Source organism: Carassius carassius, chromosome 48, assembly GCF_963082965.1.
Source record: "Carassius carassius chromosome 48, fCarCar2.1, whole genome shotgun sequence".
NCBI classification, from domain to species: Eukaryota; Metazoa; Chordata; class Actinopteri; order Cypriniformes; family Cyprinidae; genus Carassius; species Carassius carassius.
In genome coordinates, this window is record NC_081802.1 from 15,604,900 (window position 1) to 15,624,531 (window position 19,632).

The window sequence follows — 19,632 nt, forward strand, 5'->3', positions numbered from 1 at the left end:
TTTCACACATGGGCCAGGTATGACACAAAATCCTGATTCTTCATTTATCATTATGCCAGTATACATTTACCCCACTATTATCAAAAGCCTTACTATAAAAATACAACAAAACATTTTCTTACAACCTTTGACAAAATGATTACAAAATGCATTATGAAGAAGAACTGCACCTGCTATGTAGCTGCATTAGAGCTAACGTTAGCATCAAGCTACATAAGACTATTCATGAAAATTAACCGATTGTTTGTAATAACCTCCTTTTGCGATCACATGTGGAATTTTACTGCTGTAAAAATATGCTATTTATAGCCTTTTACGTCGCTGCACAAGTTAGCATTTCAGATGTACATTTTTAATAGTTATAAAAACGCCCAAAATCACATACCAACCATTAACTAACGTAATCGTGTGTTTATTATTTGGATATTTCATGGGTACAGAGGTTTCTCTGTGTGGTTGTGGTCAGATATCGACACAGAAGTGTACAGGAAATGCATCATGGGTAGGATGGGGCGGGATATGATGCACAGTTATGATGGACAAGACACGGGCGAATCCGGTCTCTGTCAGCGCGCACACGGAAGACTATTCACACAGAGACAGGGCTGGGAGCGGATCATTATCATCAGATCACGTAAATCAGTGGAAAATGATTAGAAATGAGGATTCTGACTGAAGAAATATGAAGTAAACATCAGTAAATATATCTCTGTGTATATGCAACTTTTGACTATAAACCCTATTTGAACACAAACCACTGCAGACGTGACTGAATATGAATGCTTGGTGAATTTCTATTCTAAAAATGACTCCTATTTATTTTGTACTCCTGACATAAATGACGGTCACTGCAACAATGTTTTATCAAAACATTGGTCAAATATCGAAGCTAGAGTCTTTAAACTTTCAACTGATGCACCGTTTCTCCAGGTCAAGTGAGAGAGTGATGTTTAACGTACTGTGAAAGTAAAACAATAATCTGGGGCCGGTTTTTTGGGGTGGAGTATCCCTTTAGTATTGAAACCGCCCAAGATGTTGCACAAGTGACAAACCAACAGTTTTCAAAAAAGGTCATTCACTGAGAGTCCAAACATTAGTTCTATTTGGGTGTCATTTCGTCAATGATTTTTCAGAATTCTAACTGACCTGCTACTGCACAAAAAAACCCTTACGTCAGTACAGGTTCTGCAAGTTTGGCACACCAAATACTACACTGAACTTAAGCGATGCCTGCCGTTTTCCTAAAATGTAAAGCCTATAAATAACCCGTCTGAAGGTGGAAAATGTTGTGCCAGTGTTGATACTGGGAGTGCGCTTCTATTGTACATGGATTTGTTCAAGGAAGGGGACGTTCACACAGAACTCTTTTGGCACAAGTGCCAATTAACAGAATTCCCTTTACAGTACTCCTAAAAAAGGGAGCTCACAGCAGGTCCCTTTAAAAGGTTTATTAACTTCCCTTACGAGAAAAGGGAGCCTTTCCTTCTGGCAAGAGAATAGGTACAGTAGGACTACCCACTTCCTCGCACAAAATCAATTGGTTAAACTAGACAAGAAAAACAGAAACAAGAATAAGTTTGCTCCCCCACATTTATTGAAGACCAGCTAAAGTCTTCTTGTGCTCTTGAACCACTACAGGACCGAGCGAGGCCTTCCCTTCCCACTGAAGGCCTAGAAAAAGCAGACACCAAAGTTAAGTGCTTGAAGGGTCAAAAACCAAGCTTAAAAGCACCTTCCTACCTCCAAAAGGAGAAGCAGCAGTTCCACCATCAGGACCACATGTTGAGTCACAGCAACCACAAACCTGGTTGTTCCCATCAGCAGCAAGCCACCTGCAATACGAAAAATCAGACTTGGCACCTTTAATGTATTCGTAAGTGGCATGAACATACCCATTGGCAAAGGAACAGGATTTGTGGAGCGCGTCACTAGGTGCAGAAGCAAGAGTGGCCTTCAGAACACACGTCATGTAGATCTGCAAGAGACACCACGGGTAAGGGGACACAAACCAAAGCAAATGGGAGAGGTCATTCTCAAACACTCATACATACAGAAGGACTGGATCCCCCCTGGAACATGAAGGCCTCCAGCTGGAACCGGATTTTGTCTTCCTGGGATCGAGGCATGAAGCGCGAGCTGGAAGCTGTGACCTTGGCATCCACAAGACATCTAAGGAGTAAAAAGTAGTTGTCAGGGACAAAGTGGTTACAAGGAGCAAACGCGAGAACAAGTCAACTCTGCAGCATCTGGTGACATGAACACACCCATGATTCTCAATGAACCAATATCTCGGAAGGGCGTTCACATCAGGTACTTGGGTGGCCACACAGCTGTCCACAAACACACGCAGAGGGACGTGGTTGTATACCTTCACAGATGCCTCAACATTAATAACGTCACCCAGGAAGTAGGAGTTTGAAGGCCTCTCATAGGACCAGTCATCTGCAAGAGGGAAGAACTGCTTAGGTACAGCCTCGTTCAGAAGGCAGAAGGTCTAGAGAAACTGCACAAACCAGTCATGAGCTTCAGGGAGAACACCAAGACTTCTTCACCAGCCTCCGTTGAGGCATAAGGGACCCAAGTTGGCTTCAAGGCACTACTGCTGACATTTTGAAACCTGCAGTTCAAGAAGTGACCAATTAAATGGGCTTCCAGTTCCACCACTGCAAGCAGTGCCACAAGTCACAAAAGGTCGCTTACCTTTGATAGTGGCATTGAACTCCAATAACTGCACCACCTGCACGGGTAATCGGAGTGCCAGCAAACGCCTCAGGAGTGTAGGTAAGGGCAAAGGTGTAGACAAGCTCATCCTTGGTCATCTATAGGAGACTGACGTTGTTACCAAGAGGGTTCTCCGAAAAAGAGAACCCATTCCAAAAGGCATCTTAGCAAGTCCTGCCATAACACTTGGTTACCCGAGTAAGCAGTTATTAAGAGTCTTTCCCACTATAAGAGAACCGTCCCATGGATGGTTCCCTGAATCTAGAACGTCGATACCAAAACAAGGGCCTATTTTTAGTAGGGTTCAATAAATCTAGTAACACTTAACAGCTCTTACCATCAAGACACTGTTGCAGTCCTGCAGTTCATTCTCAAAGAAGAGCACCTTAGAGCCTGGGACCAAACCGACAACAGGACATCCTCCCAGAGTCAGACCAGATGGCTGGATCAGTTCACCATTGCTAAACAAGTCCTGCTGTACCTCCACATGAATCCGGTTCTCACCGCATTGAATAGCTACACTACTGGGGGTCACAGGTTGCCTCAAATGGAAATCCACCGCCATCTCACTCGGCACTTCTGGAACAACGGGGAACCTCCAGTCCAAAGGCTTCACTGGACCCTGCAACACCTGCTTCTCCTGAAGACCAAGAGGCTCTTGTGCAAATCCTCTGTAGTCGAGACTCTGAAACGGAGAGGCCTTCTGCAAAGTGTTCCCGAGCACTTGAGAAGAAACAGGCACTCTGGAAGCTGGATACAATTGATGCTTCTTGCTTTTCGGACTTTGACTGGAACTCAAACTTCCAAAAGCATTCTTCAGATCAAACACCACAAGCACAACCAGCACTAACACACATTGCAAAAGACCCATCCTGACAAACGTTAACACAATACCCACCAGTGCTCGTCTTTGCCATTAAGTACAGCTTTGAATTTAAGCGGCTCCTCCCCTTTCAGCTTGATTGATTACCTTTGGACCTCCAAAGGTCTCTGGACCTGTAATTAACAAATGAGAACGTTCTGGAATGTCACTAGCCAATGGAAGGCTTGAAAAGGATCTGAGATTTTCATCTACACTTATTCACAATTTTACAATTAAAGTTTGACAGTGTGTCTATGATAGACAAAGAATGTCATTACAAAAGCGCCTGATATGACTCAAATAATAGAGAATATTCATAAAAATCTCTCTCTCTTTTAATGGATCCTCTGCAGTGAATGGGTGGCATCAGAACGAAAGTCCAAAGAGCTATTATAAATATCAAAATAATCCACAAGTAATTCACATCAATTACGGTCTTGTGAAGGGAAAGGCTGTGTGTTTATAAGAAACAAATCCATCGTTGAGAAATTCAAATTCAAATTATTGCTTCCAGCCAAAATATGAGCTCATAATCCCAGTTAAAGGTGCCATAGAATGCATTGATACTATATTTTAAATGATATCTACATAAAAGGTACGTGGCTTGGGTATGGGCAAAAATTCTCTGGAACGGTTTTACATGTCCATTTACAACCCTGGGATTTGTCCCTAGAATTATTTGGAAGGGTCATGAACAATAATGTTGAGCTCTGCTCTGATTGGCTGTTTCACAGCGCGGATCTCTTCTGTCCAGCGTGAACGATGGCGAGATTAGGCATTAAAACCTGATATGTTTGAGCCTGTATCAGACGAAGATAAAGATTTGGAAAGAATGTTTAGCGTCCGCGTGAACGAGGCTTGAGAGAGTTGTCAGTGAAGATGTGGACGCAGCCTCTGTGTTGCTTTTATAAGCGTTTTTTCTCAATAAGAATTGAATCTTGAGATCCAATGAGAATCACCCAGTTGTTAATGAAGAGGGAGGGACTATCGTTAATTAGCTGAAATCTGTAGAATACAAAAAGACCAAAGGGCAGTAGCTTCACTTTGTGTTTAGCTGTTGAACAATGGCTGGAAGTTGGTGTTTGGCTCAGATTTTGGTGGTCTGTGCTTTCTGTCATGCTGTTCCACAGTGGAGTAAATCGCTTCAGGATGCTCAAGCTCTGATGATCCAGCAAACTGACCAGCAGTTTCAGCTCCAGAAGCCAGTTCAACAGCTAACTAACCAGCAGTTTCCGCCTCGGAAACCAGTTCAACAGCTAACTAACCAGCAATTTCCGCTCCAAAAGCCTGTTCCACAACTACCTACACCGCAGTTTCCGCTTCAGAAGCCAGTTCCACAACAACCTAAGCCGCAGTTTCCGCTTCAGAAGCCAGTTCCACAACAACCTAAGCTGCAGTTTCCGCTTCAGAAGCCAGTTCCACAACAACCTAACCCGCAGTTTCCGCTTCAGAAGCCAGTTCCACAACAACCTAAGCCGCAGTTTCCGATTCAGAAGCCAGTTAAACAGCAGTTTCAGAAGCCAGTAGTGCAGGCAGAGCCCCTTGATAAATGTGCTGTAGCTGATTCTGAGCAGATCCAATGTGGTCTACCTGGGATCAGTGGTGCTGAGTGTGAAGCTATCAACTGCTGCTTTAACGGACAGCAGTGTTTCTATGGGAGGGCAGGTAAGCGTTCTCCATCTTATTCTGTTCGTGTTAAACCGTTTCTCTGAATTTAACCTGCTCTTGTTCTAGTGACTGTCCAGTGTATTCGAGATGGTCAGTTTGTGGTAGTGGTGTCTCGAGACGTTACCTTGCCTCGACTGAGTCTGGATTCGGTTCATCTACTGGGTGGAAACGACCCACCTTGTGCTCCTGTGGGGTCTACACCTTCCTTTGCTATATACCAGTTCCCTGTGACCGCATGTGGCACGAGCGTGATGGTTAGCAGCTGCTACTGGTTTTATTCTGCATCGCTTGGACTGGATGCTGACACCGTCTCTATTCACAGGAGGACGGTGGATATGTGGTGTATGAAAACAGAATGACCTCATCGTATGAAGTGGGGATTGGACCATATGGTTCCATCACAAGGGACAGTCATTTTGAGTAGGTGATCCATGACTTGGTGTGACCACTAATCCCTGATAAATGCTACAAGCTCGCTGTGTGTCGTCCAGGTTTCTCTTCCAGTGTAGATATTCGGGAACTTCCGTGGAAGCTCTGGTTGTGGAGGTCAACTCTGTTCCTCCACCTCCACCAGTAGCTGCTCCTGGACCTCTCAGGGTGGAGCTCAGACTGGCCAATGGCCAATGTGTCACCAAAGGCTGTGCTGAAGGTAAGGTCTTGTCCTGTGTCTGCCTAAAGCCTTTCAAACTGGAGTCTGGTTAAACCCCAGTGTTGTTCCTCAGGGGATGAGGCCTACACGTCCTACTACAGTGACGCTGATTATCCCATCACAAAAGTCCTGCGAGAGCCTGTGTATGTTGAGGTGCACATTATGGAGAGGACTGACCCCAACATTGTCCTGATGCTGGGACGCTGTTGGACTACTTCAACCCCCAGTCCACTCAGTCTCCCCCAGTGGGACCTTCTGATCGACGGGTGCGTGTACAGCCAATCTTCATCCAGTTAGTCTGCTGGGAGACCCTTTCTAACCTTCTCTTTTGTCTTCAGATGCCCTTACCAGGACGACCGCTATCTGACCACACTGGTTCCAGTGACTGGATCGTCTGGTCTTCAGTTCCCAACCCACTACAAGCGCTTTGCTGTGAAGATGTTCACATTTGTAGATCCAGCCTCACTGGCTGCTCTGCAGGAAACCGTATGCCCCCCTTTACTTGAACATTTGTGTATTTACTACTTGTGGATTCTATGACTTGAGCCTCTTTCTTCCCTGTCAGATCTTCATCCACTGCAGTACAGAGGTGTGCCATCCATCATCTGGCTCTTGTGAGCAAAGCTGCACCAGGAAACGTGAGTTCTTGCTTTCTCTCGACAAAAAGGAACTGAGCATTTTAGAAGTGCGTTCTCACTTCTAACACTTCTCTTTCAGGAAGAGACACTCGTATCAAGGCTGTCTCTGGGGAGCAGACTGTGGTTTCTAGTGGAGAAGTTACTCTGGTCATGTAAATCTAGTGTTTTTAATAAACCGTGCAGAACCCTGAGGTATCTCTTTGTCTATTGTTTTGGTTGGGCAGAATCCGGGATTACATGCCTCTTCCCAGTTGTTTTTTCCTCACACTATTAAACCAAGGTTTCACAACCTTTTGTAAGGTTGTGCATTCCTTTATCCATCCTCCAGTTGTTAACCTGGGGCAGCACAAGGTTCCCCTTTTTTAATTTGTCTTCCAAACCGTAGTTTGGTTCCCGATATTCACAATATAAAGTTATGTGGATTACTTGCGGCTTTTGTTTTAAATCCAACTCAAATTGCTGAGCTCAAGTTTTAAATGGAAATCAATTCTCGACTGTCTTGAAGCAAACAAGAAACCGTGTCAATTGTCCTCAACTCAAAGTAATGATATTAAAGGGATCCTCCTCCCCAAAATGAAAATGGTGTCACTAATCACTTACCCCCGTGTCGTTCCAAACCTGTAGAACCTTCATTGGTCTTTGGGACCCAATTTAACCCCTTACTTGTCACCCCCCATTTTCAGCATGGAGACACGAATGACATGCCCAAAATTAAAAGGTTGCTGCTAACGAGTCTTTCTTACTAGATACATAATCAACATCTGTTCACAAAGCTGACACCTCAAAGTTTACTGTTCAGGAATCAGAATTACTCAGACGGTTATAATAGAGATATATGTAAGCTGAAACATGTCAGTAAAAATATTAAAAACCTATTTAAAAGTGACGTAGGATATGATTTTAGATACATAATGAAGCTAAAGCCACAAGTCTACTAATACTTCATTTTGATATTTCAGAATATAATCTCACAAAGTGTGAAATTTATGAAACCTTTTCTAAGACCGTGTCATGTGTGTTTTTAGAGAAGGCTAGTAAAATTGATTTATGACTCCTGGAATGCGATCATCTCTTGTTGGGACCGGCAAAACTGCCCCATTCATGATTCTATTGTTACGAAACGAGCCTTTCACACATGGGCCAGGTATGACACAAAATCCTGATTCTTCATTTATCATTATGCCAGTATACATTTACCCCACTATTATCAAAAGCCTTACTATAAAAATACAACAAAACATTTTCTTACAACCTTTGACAAAATGATTACAAAATGCATTATGAAGAAGAACTGCACCTGCTATGTAGCTGCATTAGAGCTAACGTTAGCATCAAGCTACATAAGACTATTCATGAAAATTAACCGATTGTTTGTAATAACCTCCTTTTGCGATCACATGTGGAATTTTACTGCTGTAAAAATATGCTATTTATAGCCTTTTACGTCGCTGCACAAGTTAGCATTTCAGATGTACATTTTTAATAGTTATAAAAACGCCCAAAATCACATACCAACCATTAACTAACGTAATCGTGTGTTTATTATTTGGATATTTCATGGGTACAGAGGTTTCTCTGTGTGGTTGTGGTCAGATATCGACACAGAAGTGTACAGGAAATGCATCATGGGTAGGATGGGGCGGGATATGATGCACAGTTATGATGGACAAGACACGGGCGAATCCGGTCTCTGTCAGCGCGCACACGGAAGACTATTCACACAGAGACAGGGCTGGGAGCGGATCATTATCATCAGATCACGTAAATCAGTGGAAAATGATTAGAAATGAGGATTCTGACTGAAGAAATATGAAGTAAACATCAGTAAATATATCTCTGTGTATATGCAACTTTTGACTATAAACCCTATTTGAACACAAACCACTGCAGACGTGACTGAATATGAATGCTTGGTGAATTTCTATTCTAAAAATGACTCCTATTTATTTTGTACTCCTGACATAAATGACGGTCACTGCAACAATGTTTTATCAAAACATTGGTCAAATATCGAAGCTAGAGTCTTTAAACTTTCAACTGATGCACCGTTTCTCCAGGTCAAGTGAGAGAGTGATGTTTAACGTACTGTGAAAGTAAAACAATAATCTGGGGCCGGTTTTTTGGGGTGGAGTATCCCTTTAGTATTGAAACCGCCCAAGATGTTGCACAAGTGACAAACCAACAGTTTTCAAAAAAGGTCATTCACTGAGAGTCCAAACATTAGTTCTATTTGGGTGTCATTTCGTCAATGATTTTTCAGAATTCTAACTGACCTGCTACTGCACAAAAAACCCCTTACGTCAGTACAGGTTCTGCAAGTTTGGCACACCAAATACTACACTGAACTTAAGCGATGCCTGCCGTTTTCCTAAAATGTAAAGCCTATAAATAACCCGTCTGAAGGTGGAAAATGTTGTGCCAGTGTTGATACTGGGAGTGCGCTTCTATTGTACATGGATTTGTTCAAGGAAGGGGACGTTCACACAGAACTCTTTTGGCACAAGTGCCAATTAACAGAATTCCCTTTACAGTACTCCTAAAAAAGGGAGCTCACAGCAGGTCCCTTTAAAAGGTTTATTAACTTCCCTTACGAGAAAAGGGAGCCTTTCCTTCTGGCAAGAGAATAGGTACAGTAGGACTACCCACTTCCTCGCACAAAATCAATTGGTTAAACTAGACAAGAAAAACAGAAACAAGAATAAGTTTGCTCCCCCACATTTATTGAAGACCAGCTAAAGTCTTCTTGTGCTCTTGAACCACTACAGGACCGAGCGAGGCCTTCCCTTCCCACTGAAGGCCTAGAAAAAGCAGACACCAAAGTTAAGTGCTTGAAGGGTCAAAAACCAAGCTTAAAAGCACCTTCCTACCTCCAAAAGGAGAAGCAGCAGTTCCACCATCAGGACCACATGTTGAGTCACAGCAACCACAAACCTGGTTGTTCCCATCAGCAGCAAGCCACCTGCAATACGAAAAATCAGACTTGGCACCTTTAATGTATTCGTAAGTGGCATGAACATACCCATTGGCAAAGGAACAGGATTTGTGGAGCGCGTCACTAGGTGCAGAAGCAAGAGTGGCCTTCAGAACACACGTCATGTAGATCTGCAAGAGACACCACGGGTAAGGGGACACAAACCAAAGCAAATGGGAGAGGTCATTCTCAAACACTCATACATACAGAAGGACTGGATCCCCCCTGGAACATGAAGGCCTCCAGCTGGAACCGGATTTTGTCTTCCTGGGATCGAGGCATGAAGCGCGAGCTGGAAGCTGTGACCTTGGCATCCACAAGACATCTAAGGAGTAAAAAGTAGTTGTCAGGGACAAAGTGGTTACAAGGAGCAAACGCGAGAACAAGTCAACTCTGCAGCATCTGGTGACATGAACACACCCATGATTCTCAATGAACCAATATCTCGGAAGGGCGTTCACATCAGGTACTTGGGTGGCCACACAGCGGTCCACAAACACACGCAGAGGGACGTGGTTGTATACCTTCACAGATGCCTCAACATTAATAACGTCACCCAGGAAGTAGGAGTTTGAAGGCCTCTCATAGGACCAGTCATCTGCAAGAGGGAAGAACTGCTTAGGTACAGCCTCGTTCAGAAGGCAGAAGGTCTAGAGAAACTGCACAAACCAGTCATGAGCTTCAGGGAGAACACCAAGACTTCTTCACCAGCCTCCGTTGAGGCATAAGGGACCCAAGTTGGCTTCAAGGCACTACTGCTGACATTTTGAAACCTGCAGTTCAAGAAGTGACCAATTAAATGGGCTTCCAGTTCCACCACTGCAAGCAGTGCCACAAGTCACAAAAGGTCGCTTACCTTTGATAGTGGCATTGAACTCCAATAACTGCACCACCTGCACGGGTAATCGGAGTGCCAGCAAACGCCTCAGGAGTGTAGGTAAGGGCAAAGGTGTAGACAAGCTCATCCTTGGTCATCTATAGGAGACTGACGTTGTTACCAAGAGGGTTCTCCGAAAAAGAGAACCCATTCCAAAAGGCATCTTAGCAAGTCCTGCCATAACACTTGGTTACCCGAGTAAGCAGTTATTAAGAGTCTTTCCCACTATAAGAGAACCGTCCCATGGATGGTTCCCTGAATCTAGAACGTCGATACCAAAACAAGGGCCTATTTTTAGTAGGGTTCAATAAATCTAGTAACACTTAACAGCTCTTACCATCAAGACACTGTTGCAGTCCTGCAGTTCATTCTCAAAGAAGAGCACCTTAGAGCCTGGGACCAAACCGACAACAGGACATCCTCCCAGAGTCAGACCAGATGGCTGGATCAGTTCACCATTGCTAAACAAGTCCTGCTGTACCTCCACATGAATCCGGTTCTCACCGCATTGAATAGCTACACTACTGGGGGTCACAGGTTGCCTCAAATGGAAATCCACCGCCATCTCACTCGGCACTTCTGGAACAACGGGGAACCTCCAGTCCAAAGGCTTCACTGGACCCTGCAACACCTGCTTCTCCTGAAGACCAAGAGGCTCTTGTGCAAATCCTCTGTAGTCGAGACTCTGAAACGGAGAGGCCTTCTGCAAAGTGTTCCCGAGCACTTGAGAAGAAACAGGCACTCTGGAAGCTGGATACAATTGATGCTTCTTGCTTTTCGGACTTTGACTGGAACTCAAACTTCCAAAAGCATTCTTCAGATCAAACACCACAAGCACAACCAGCACTAACACACATTGCAAAAGACCCATCCTGACAAACGTTAACACAATACCCACCAGTGCTCGTCTTTGCCATTAAGTACAGCTTTGAATTTAAGCGGCTCCTCCCCTTTCAGCTTGATTGATTACCTTTGGACCTCCAAAGGTCTCTGGACCTGTAATTAACAAATGAGAACGTTCTGGAATGTCACTAGCCAATGGAAGGCTTGAAAAGGATCTGAGATTTTCATCTACACTTATTCACAATTTTACAATTAAAGTTTGACAGTGTGTCTATGATAGACAAAGAATGTCATTACAAAAGCGCCTGATATGACTCAAATAATAGAGAATATTCATAAAAATCTCTCTCTCTTTTAATGGATCCTCTGCAGTGAATGGGTGGCATCAGAACGAAAGTCCAAAGAGCTATTATAAATATCAAAATAATCCACAAGTAATTCACATCAATTACGGTCTTGTGAAGGGAAAGGCTGTGTGTTTATAAGAAACAAATCCATCGTTGAGAAATTCAAATTCAAATTATTGCTTCCAGCCAAAATATGAGCTCATAATCCCAGTTAAAGGTGCCATAGAATGCATTGATACTATATTTTAAATGATATCTACATAAAAGGTACGTGGCTTGGGTATGGGCAAAAATTCTCTGGAACGGTTTTACATGTCCATTTACAACCCTGGGATTTGTCCCTAGAATTATTTGGAAGGGTCATGAACAATAATGTTGAGCTCTGCTCTGATTGGCTGTTTCACAGCGCGGATCTCTTCTGTCCAGCGTGAACGATGGCGAGATTAGGCATTAAAACCTGATATGTTTGAGCCTGTATCAGACGAAGATAAAGATTTGGAAAGAATGTTTAGCGTCCGCGTGAACGAGGCTTGAGAGAGTTGTCAGTGAAGATGTGGACGCAGCCTCTGTGTTGCTTTTATAAGCGTTTTTTCTCAATAAGAATTGAATCTTGAGATCCAATGAGAATCACCCAGTTGTTAATGAAGAGGGAGGGACTATCGTTAATTAGCTGAAATCTGTAGAATACAAAAAGACCAAAGGGCAGTAGCTTCACTTTGTGTTTAGCTGTTGAACAATGGCTGGAAGTTGGTGTTTGGCTCAGATTTTGGTGGTCTGTGCTTTCTGTCATGCTGTTCCACAGTGGAGTAAATCGCTTCAGGATGCTCAAGCTCTGATGATCCAGCAAACTGACCAGCAGTTTCAGCTCCAGAAGCCAGTTCAACAGCTAACTAACCAGCAGTTTCCGCCTCGGAAACCAGTTCAACAGCTAACTAACCAGCAATTTCCGCTCCAAAAGCCTGTTCCACAACTACCTACACCGCAGTTTCCGCTTCAGAAGCCAGTTCCACAACAACCTAAGCCGCAGTTTCCGCTTCAGAAGCCAGTTCCACAACAACCTAAGCTGCAGTTTCCGCTTCAGAAGCCAGTTCCACAACAACCTAACCCGCAGTTTCCGCTTCAGAAGCCAGTTCCACAACAACCTAAGCCGCAGTTTCCGATTCAGAAGCCAGTTAAACAGCAGTTTCAGAAGCCAGTAGTGCAGGCAGAGCCCCTTGATAAATGTGCTGTAGCTGATTCTGAGCAGATCCAATGTGGTCTACCTGGGATCAGTGGTGCTGAGTGTGAAGCTATCAACTGCTGCTTTAACGGACAGCAGTGTTTCTATGGGAGGGCAGGTAAGCGTTCTCCATCTTATTCTGTTCGTGTTAAACCGTTTCTCTGAATTTAACCTGCTCTTGTTCTAGTGACTGTCCAGTGTATTCGAGATGGTCAGTTTGTGGTAGTGGTGTCTCGAGACGTTACCTTGCCTCGACTGAGTCTGGATTCGGTTCATCTACTGGGTGGAAACGACCCACCTTGTGCTCCTGTGGGGTCTACACCTTCCTTTGCTATATACCAGTTCCCTGTGACCGCATGTGGCACGAGCGTGATGGTTAGCAGCTGCTACTGGTTTTATTCTGCATCGCTTGGACTGGATGCTGACACCGTCTCTATTCACAGGAGGACGGTGGATATGTGGTGTATGAAAACAGAATGACCTCATCGTATGAAGTGGGGATTGGACCATATGGTTCCATCACAAGGGACAGTCATTTTGAGTAGGTGATCCATGACTTGGTGTGACCACTAATCCCTGATAAATGCTACAAGCTCGCTGTGTGTCGTCCAGGTTTCTCTTCCAGTGTAGATATTCGGGAACTTCCGTGGAAGCTCTGGTTGTGGAGGTCAACTCTGTTCCTCCACCTCCACCAGTAGCTGCTCCTGGACCTCTCAGGGTGGAGCTCAGACTGGCCAATGGCCAATGTGTCACCAAAGGCTGTGCTGAAGGTAAGGTCTTGTCCTGTGTCTGCCTAAAGCCTTTCAAACTGGAGTCTGGTTAAACCCCAGTGTTGTTCCTCAGGGGATGAGGCCTACACGTCCTACTACAGTGACGCTGATTATCCCATCACAAAAGTCCTGCGAGAGCCTGTGTATGTTGAGGTGCACATTATGGAGAGGACTGACCCCAACATTGTCCTGATGCTGGGACGCTGTTGGACTACTTCAACCCCCAGTCCACTCAGTCTCCCCCAGTGGGACCTTCTGATCGACGGGTGCGTGTACAGCCAATCTTCATCCAGTTAGTCTGCTGGGAGACCCTTTCTAACCTTCTCTTTTGTCTTCAGATGCCCTTACCAGGACGACCGCTATCTGACCACACTGGTTCCAGTGACTGGATCGTCTGGTCTTCAGTTCCCAACCCACTACAAGCGCTTTGCTGTGAAGATGTTCACATTTGTAGATCCAGCCTCACTGGCTGCTCTGCAGGAAACCGTATGCCCCCCTTTACTTGAACATTTGTGTATTTACTACTTGTGGATTCTATGACTTGAGCCTCTTTCTTCCCTGTCAGATCTTCATCCACTGCAGTACAGAGGTGTGCCATCCATCATCTGGCTCTTGTGAGCAAAGCTGCACCAGGAAACGTGAGTTCTTGCTTTCTCTCGACAAAAAGGAACTGAGCATTTTAGAAGTGCGTTCTCACTTCTAACACTTCTCTTTCAGGAAGAGACACCCGTATCAAGGCTGTCTCTGGGGAGCAGACTGTGGTTTCTAGTGGAGAAGTTACTCTGGTCATGTAAATCTAGTGTTTTTAATAAACCGTGCAGAACCCTGAGGTATCTCTTTGTCTATTGTTTTGGTTGGGCAGAATCCGGGATTACATGCCTCTTCCCAGTTGTTTTTTCCTCACACTATTAAACCAAGGTTTCACAACCTTTTGTAAGGTTGTGCATTCCTTTATCCATCCTCCAGTTGTTAACCTGGGGCAGCACAAGGTTCCCCTTTTTTAATTTGTCTTCCAAACCGTAGTTTGGTTCCCGATATTCACAATATAAAGTTATGTGGATTACTTGCGGCTTTTGTTTTAAATCCAACTCAAATTGCTGAGCTCAAGTTTTAAATGGAAATCAATTCTCGACTGTCTTGAAGCAAACAAGAAACCGTGTCAATTGTCCTCAACTCAAAGTAATGATATTAAAGGGATCCTCCTCCCCAAAATGAAAATGGTGTCACTAATCACTTACCCCCGTGTCGTTCCAAACCTGTAGAACCTTCATTGGTCTTTGGGACCCAATTTAACCCCTTACTTGTCACCCCCCATTTTCAGCATGGAGACACGAATGACATGCCCAAAATTAAAAGGTTGCTGCTAACGAGTCTTTCTTACTAGATACATAATCAACATCTGTTCACAAAGCTGACACCTCAAAGTTTACTGTTCAGGAATCAGAATTACTCAGACGGTTATAATAGAGATATATGTAAGCTGAAACATGTCAGTAAAAATATTAAAAACCTATTTAAAAGTGACGTAGGATATGATTTTAGATACATAATGAAGCTAAAGCCACAAGTCTACTAATACTTCATTTTGATATTTCAGAATATAATCTCACAAAGTGTGAAATTTATGAAACCTTTTCTAAGACCGTGTCATGTGTGTTTTTAGAGAAGGCTAGTAAAATTGATTTATGACTCCTGGAATGCGATCATCTCTTGTTGGGACCGGCAAAACTGCCCCATTCATGATTCTATTGTTGTTACGAAACGAGCCTTTCACACATGGGCCAGGTATGACACAAAATCCTGATTCTTCATTTATCATTATGCCAGTATACATTTACCCCACTATTATCAAAAGCCTTACTATAAAAATACAACAAAACATTTTCTTACAACCTTTGACAAAATGATTACAAAATGCATTATGAAGAAGAACTGCACCTGCTATGTAGCTGCATTAGAGCTAACGTTAGCATCAAGCTACATAAGACTATTCATGAAAATTAACCGATTGTTTGTAATAACCTCCTTTTGCGATCACATGTGGAATTTTACTGCTGTAAAAATATGCTATTTATAGCCTTTTACGTCGCTGCACAAGTTAGCATTTCAGATGTACATTTTTAATAGTTATAAAAACGCCCAAAATCACATACCAACCATTAACTAACGTAATCGTGTGTTTATTATTTGGATATTTCATGGGTACAGAGGTTTCTCTGTGTGGTTGTGGTCAGATATCGACACAGAAGTGTACAGGAAATGCATCATGGGTAGGATGGGGCGGGATATGATGCACAGTTATGATGGACAAGACACGGGCGAATCCGGTCTCTGTCAGCGCGCACACGGAAGACTATTCACACAGAGACAGGGCTGGGAGCGGATCATTATCATCAGATCACGTAAATCAGTGGAAAATGATTAGAAATGAGGATTCTGACTGAAGAAATATGAAGTAAACATCAGTAAATATATCTCTGTGTATATGCAACTTTTGACTATAAACCCTATTTGAACACAAACCACTGCAGACGTGACTGAATATGAATGCTTGGTGAATTTCTATTCTAAAAATGACTCCTATTTATTTTGTACTCCTGACATAAATGACGGTCACTGCAACAATGTTTTATCAAAACATTGGTCAAATATCGAAGCTAGAGTCTTTAAACTTTCAACTGATGCACCGTTTCTCCAGGTCAAGTGAGAGAGTGATGTTTAACGTACTGTGAAAGTAAAACAATAATCTGGGGCCGGTTTTTTGGGGTGGAGTATCCCTTTAGTATTGAAACCGCCCAAGATGTTGCACAAGTGACAAACCAACAGTTTTCAAAAAAGGTCATTCACTGAGAGTCCAAACATTAGTTCTATTTGGGTGTCATTTCGTCAATGATTTTTCAGAATTCTAACTGACCTGCTACTGCACAAAAAAACCCTTACGTCAGTACAGGTTCTGCAAGTTTGGCACACCAAATACTACACTGAACTTAAGCGATGCCTGCCGTTTTCCTAAAATGTAAAGCCTATAAATAACCCGTCTGAAGGTGGAAAATGTTGTGCCAGTGTTGATACTGGGAGTGCGCTTCTATTGTACATGGATTTGTTCAAGGAAGGGGACGTTCACACAGAACTCTTTTGGCACAAGTGCCAATTAACAGAATTCCCTTTACAGTACTCCTAAAAAAGGGAGCTCACAGCAGGTCCCTTTAAAAGGTTTATTAACTTCCCTTACGAGAAAAGGGAGCCTTTCCTTCTGGCAAGAGAATAGGTACAGTAGGACTACCCACTTCCTCGCACAAAATCAATTGGTTAAACTAGACAAGAAAAACAGAAACAAGAATAAGTTTGCTCCCCCACATTTATTGAAGACCAGCTAAAGTCTTCTTGTGCTCTTGAACCACTACAGGACCGAGCGAGGCCTTCCCTTCCCACTGAAGGCCTAGAAAAAGCAGACACCAAAGTTAAGTGCTTGAAGGGTCAAAAACCAAGCTTAAAAGCACCTTCCTACCTCCAAAAGGAGAAGCAGCAGTTCCACCATCAGGACCACATGTTGAGTCACAGCAACCACAAACCTGGTTGTTCCCATCAGCAGCAAGCCACCTGCAATACGAAAAATCAGACTTGGCACCTTTAATGTATTCGTAAGTGGCATGAACATACCCATTGGCAAAGGAACAGGATTTGTGGAGCGCGTCACTAGGTGCAGAAGCAAGAGTGGCCTTCAGAACACACGTCATGTAGATCTGCAAGAGACACCACGGGTAAGGGGACACAAACCAAAGCAAATGGGAGAGGTCATTCTCAAACACTCATACATACAGAAGGACTGGATCCCCCCTGGAACATGAAGGCCTCCAGCTGGAACCGGATTTTGTCTTCCTGGGATCGAGGCATGAAGCGCGAGCTGGAAGCTGTGACCTTGGCATCCACAAGACATCTAAGGAGTAAAAAGTAGTTGTCAGGGACAAAGTGGTTACAAGGAGCAAACGCGAGAACAAGTCAACTCTGCAGCATCTGGTGACATGAACACACCCATGATTCTCAATGAACCAATATCTCGGAAGGGCGTTCACATCAGGTACTTGGGTGGCCACACAGCTGTCCACAAACACACGCAGAGGGACGTGGTTGTATACCTTCACAGATGCCTCAACATTAATAACGTCACCCAGGAAGTAGGAGTTTGAAGGCCTCTCATAGGACCAGTCATCTGCAAGAGGGAAGAACTGCTTAGGTACAGCCTCGTTCAGAAGGCAGAAGGTCTAGAGAAACTGCACAAACCAGTCATGAGCTTCAGGGAGAACACCAAGACTTCTTCACCAGCCTCCGTTGAGGCATAAGGGACCCAAGTTGGCTTCAAGGCACTACTGCTGACATTTTGAAACCTGCAGTTCAAGAAGTGACCAATTAAATGGGCTTCCAGTTCCACCACTGCAAGCAGTGCCACAAGTCACAAAAGGTCGCTTACCTTTGATAGTGGCATTGAACTCCAATAACTGCACCACCTGCACGGGTAATCGGAGTGCCAGCAAACGCCTCAGGAGTGTAGGTAAGGGCAAAGGTGTAGACAAGCTCATCCTTGGTCATCTATAGGAGACTGACGTTGTTACCAAGAGGGTTCTCCGAAAAAGAGAACCCATTCCAAAAGGCATCTTAGCAAGTCCTGCCATAACACTTGGTTACCCGAGTAAGCAGTTATTAAGAGTCTTTCCCACTATAAGAGAACCGTCCCATGGATGGTTCCCTGAATCTAGAACGTCGATACCAAAACAAGGGCCTATTTTTAGTAGGGTTCAATAAATCTAGTAACACTTAACAGCTCTTACCATCAAGACACTGTTGCAGTCCTGCAGTTCATTCTCAAAGAAGAGCACCTTAGAGCCTGGGACCAAACCGACAACAGGACATCCTCCCAGAGTCAGACCAGATGGCTGGATCAGTTCACCATTGCTAAACAAGTCCTGCTGTACCTCCACATGAATCCGGTTCTCACCGCATTGAATAGCTACACTACTGGGGGTCACAGGTTGCCTCAAATGGAAATCCACCGCCATCTCACTCGGCACTTCTGGAACAACGGGGAACCTCCAGTCCAAAGGCTTCACTGGACCCTGCAACACCTGCTTCTCCTGAAGACCAAGAGGCTCTTGTGCAAATCCTCTGTAGTCGAGACTCTGAAACGGAGAGGCCTTCTGCAAAGTGTTCCCGAGCACTTGAGAAGAAACAGGCACTCTGGAAGCTGGATACAATTGATGCTTCTTGCTTTTCGGACTTTGACTGGAACTCAAACTTCCAAAAGCATTCTTCAGATCAAACACCACAAGCACAACCAGCACTAACACACATTGCAAAAGACCCATCCTGACAAACGTTAACACAATACCCACCAGTGCTCGTCTTTGCCATTAAGTACAGCTTTGAATTTAAGCGGCTCCTCCCATTTCAGCTTGATTGATTACCTTTGGACCTCCAAAGGTCTCTGGACCTGTAATTAACAAATGAGAACGTTCTGGAATGTCACTAGCCAATGGAAGGCTTGAAAAGGATCTGAGATTTTCATCTACACTTATTCACAATTTTACAATTAAAGTTTGACAGTGTGTCTATGATAGACAAAGAATGTCATTACAAAAGCGCCTAATATGACTCAAATAATAGAGAATATTCATAAAAATCTCTCTCTTTTTTTAAGAGTTTTTAGTTTATCATTGGAAAAGATTTGGAAAAATGTAGAATTACATCACTTGCTCCCCAATGAATCCTCTGCAGTGAATGGGTGGCATCAGAACGAAAGTAATTCGTTGAAATAAATATCAAAATAATCCACAAGTAATTCACATCAATTACGGTCTTTTGAAGGGAAAGGCTGTGTGTTTATAAGAAACAAATCCATCGTTGAGAAATTCAAATTCAAATTATTGCTTCCGGCCAAAATATGAGCTCATAATCCCAGTTAAAGGTGCTATAGAATGCATTGATACAATATTTTAAATGATATCTACATAAAAGGTACGTGGCTTGGGTATGGGCAAAAATTCTCTGGAACGGTTTTACATGTCCATTTACA

The 19,632-nt window shown here is 43.7% G+C and overlaps 2 protein-coding genes across 2 annotated transcripts; both read left to right on the plus strand.

The window, feature by feature from the left end:
- The first annotated feature begins 4,642 nt into the window (after positions 1 to 4,642).
- On the plus strand, positions 4,643 to 6,727 carry LOC132131529 (zona pellucida sperm-binding protein 4-like). The gene is made up of 8 exons (XM_059543581.1): positions 4,643 to 5,248; positions 5,318 to 5,505; positions 5,574 to 5,671; positions 5,743 to 5,900; positions 5,974 to 6,166; positions 6,239 to 6,386; positions 6,466 to 6,538; positions 6,618 to 6,727. Exons 1-8 carry the CDS (start codon positions 4,648 to 4,650, stop codon positions 6,692 to 6,694), a joined length of 1,536 nt encoding a protein of 511 aa, XP_059399564.1. The 5' UTR covers positions 4,643 to 4,647; the 3' UTR covers positions 6,695 to 6,727.
- A 5,580-nt stretch (positions 6,728 to 12,307) lies between these two features.
- On the plus strand, positions 12,308 to 14,394 carry LOC132131439 (zona pellucida sperm-binding protein 4-like). Its single transcript, XM_059543459.1, has 7 exons — positions 12,308 to 12,913; positions 12,983 to 13,170; positions 13,239 to 13,336; positions 13,408 to 13,565; positions 13,639 to 13,831; positions 13,904 to 14,203; positions 14,283 to 14,394. Exons 1-6 carry the CDS (start codon positions 12,313 to 12,315, stop codon positions 14,103 to 14,105), a joined length of 1,440 nt encoding a protein of 479 aa, XP_059399442.1. The 5' UTR covers positions 12,308 to 12,312; the 3' UTR covers positions 14,106 to 14,203; positions 14,283 to 14,394.
- Positions 14,395 to 19,632: the final 5,238 nt, after the last annotated feature.

Excerpts from the sequence above, each read along its gene's own strand:
- LOC132131529 (XM_059543581.1), top strand. The coding sequence starts at position 4,648 with ATGGCTGGAAGTTGGTGTTTGGCTCAGATTTTGGTGGTCTGTGCTTTC. Across the intron at positions 5,672-5,742 it reads ACAAGGGACAGTCATTTTGA|GTTTCTCTTCCAGTGTAGAT; the intron begins GTAGGTGATCCA and ends TGTGTCGTCCAG. Across the intron at positions 6,539-6,617 it reads GCAAAGCTGCACCAGGAAAC|GAAGAGACACTCGTATCAAG; the intron begins GTGAGTTCTTGC and ends CTTCTCTTTCAG.
- LOC132131439 (XM_059543459.1), top strand. The coding sequence starts at position 12,313 with ATGGCTGGAAGTTGGTGTTTGGCTCAGATTTTGGTGGTCTGTGCTTTC. Across the intron at positions 12,914-12,982 it reads GTGTTTCTATGGGAGGGCAG|TGACTGTCCAGTGTATTCGA; the intron begins GTAAGCGTTCTC and ends CTCTTGTTCTAG. Across the intron at positions 13,566-13,638 it reads CACCAAAGGCTGTGCTGAAG|GGGATGAGGCCTACACGTCC; the intron begins GTAAGGTCTTGT and ends GTTGTTCCTCAG.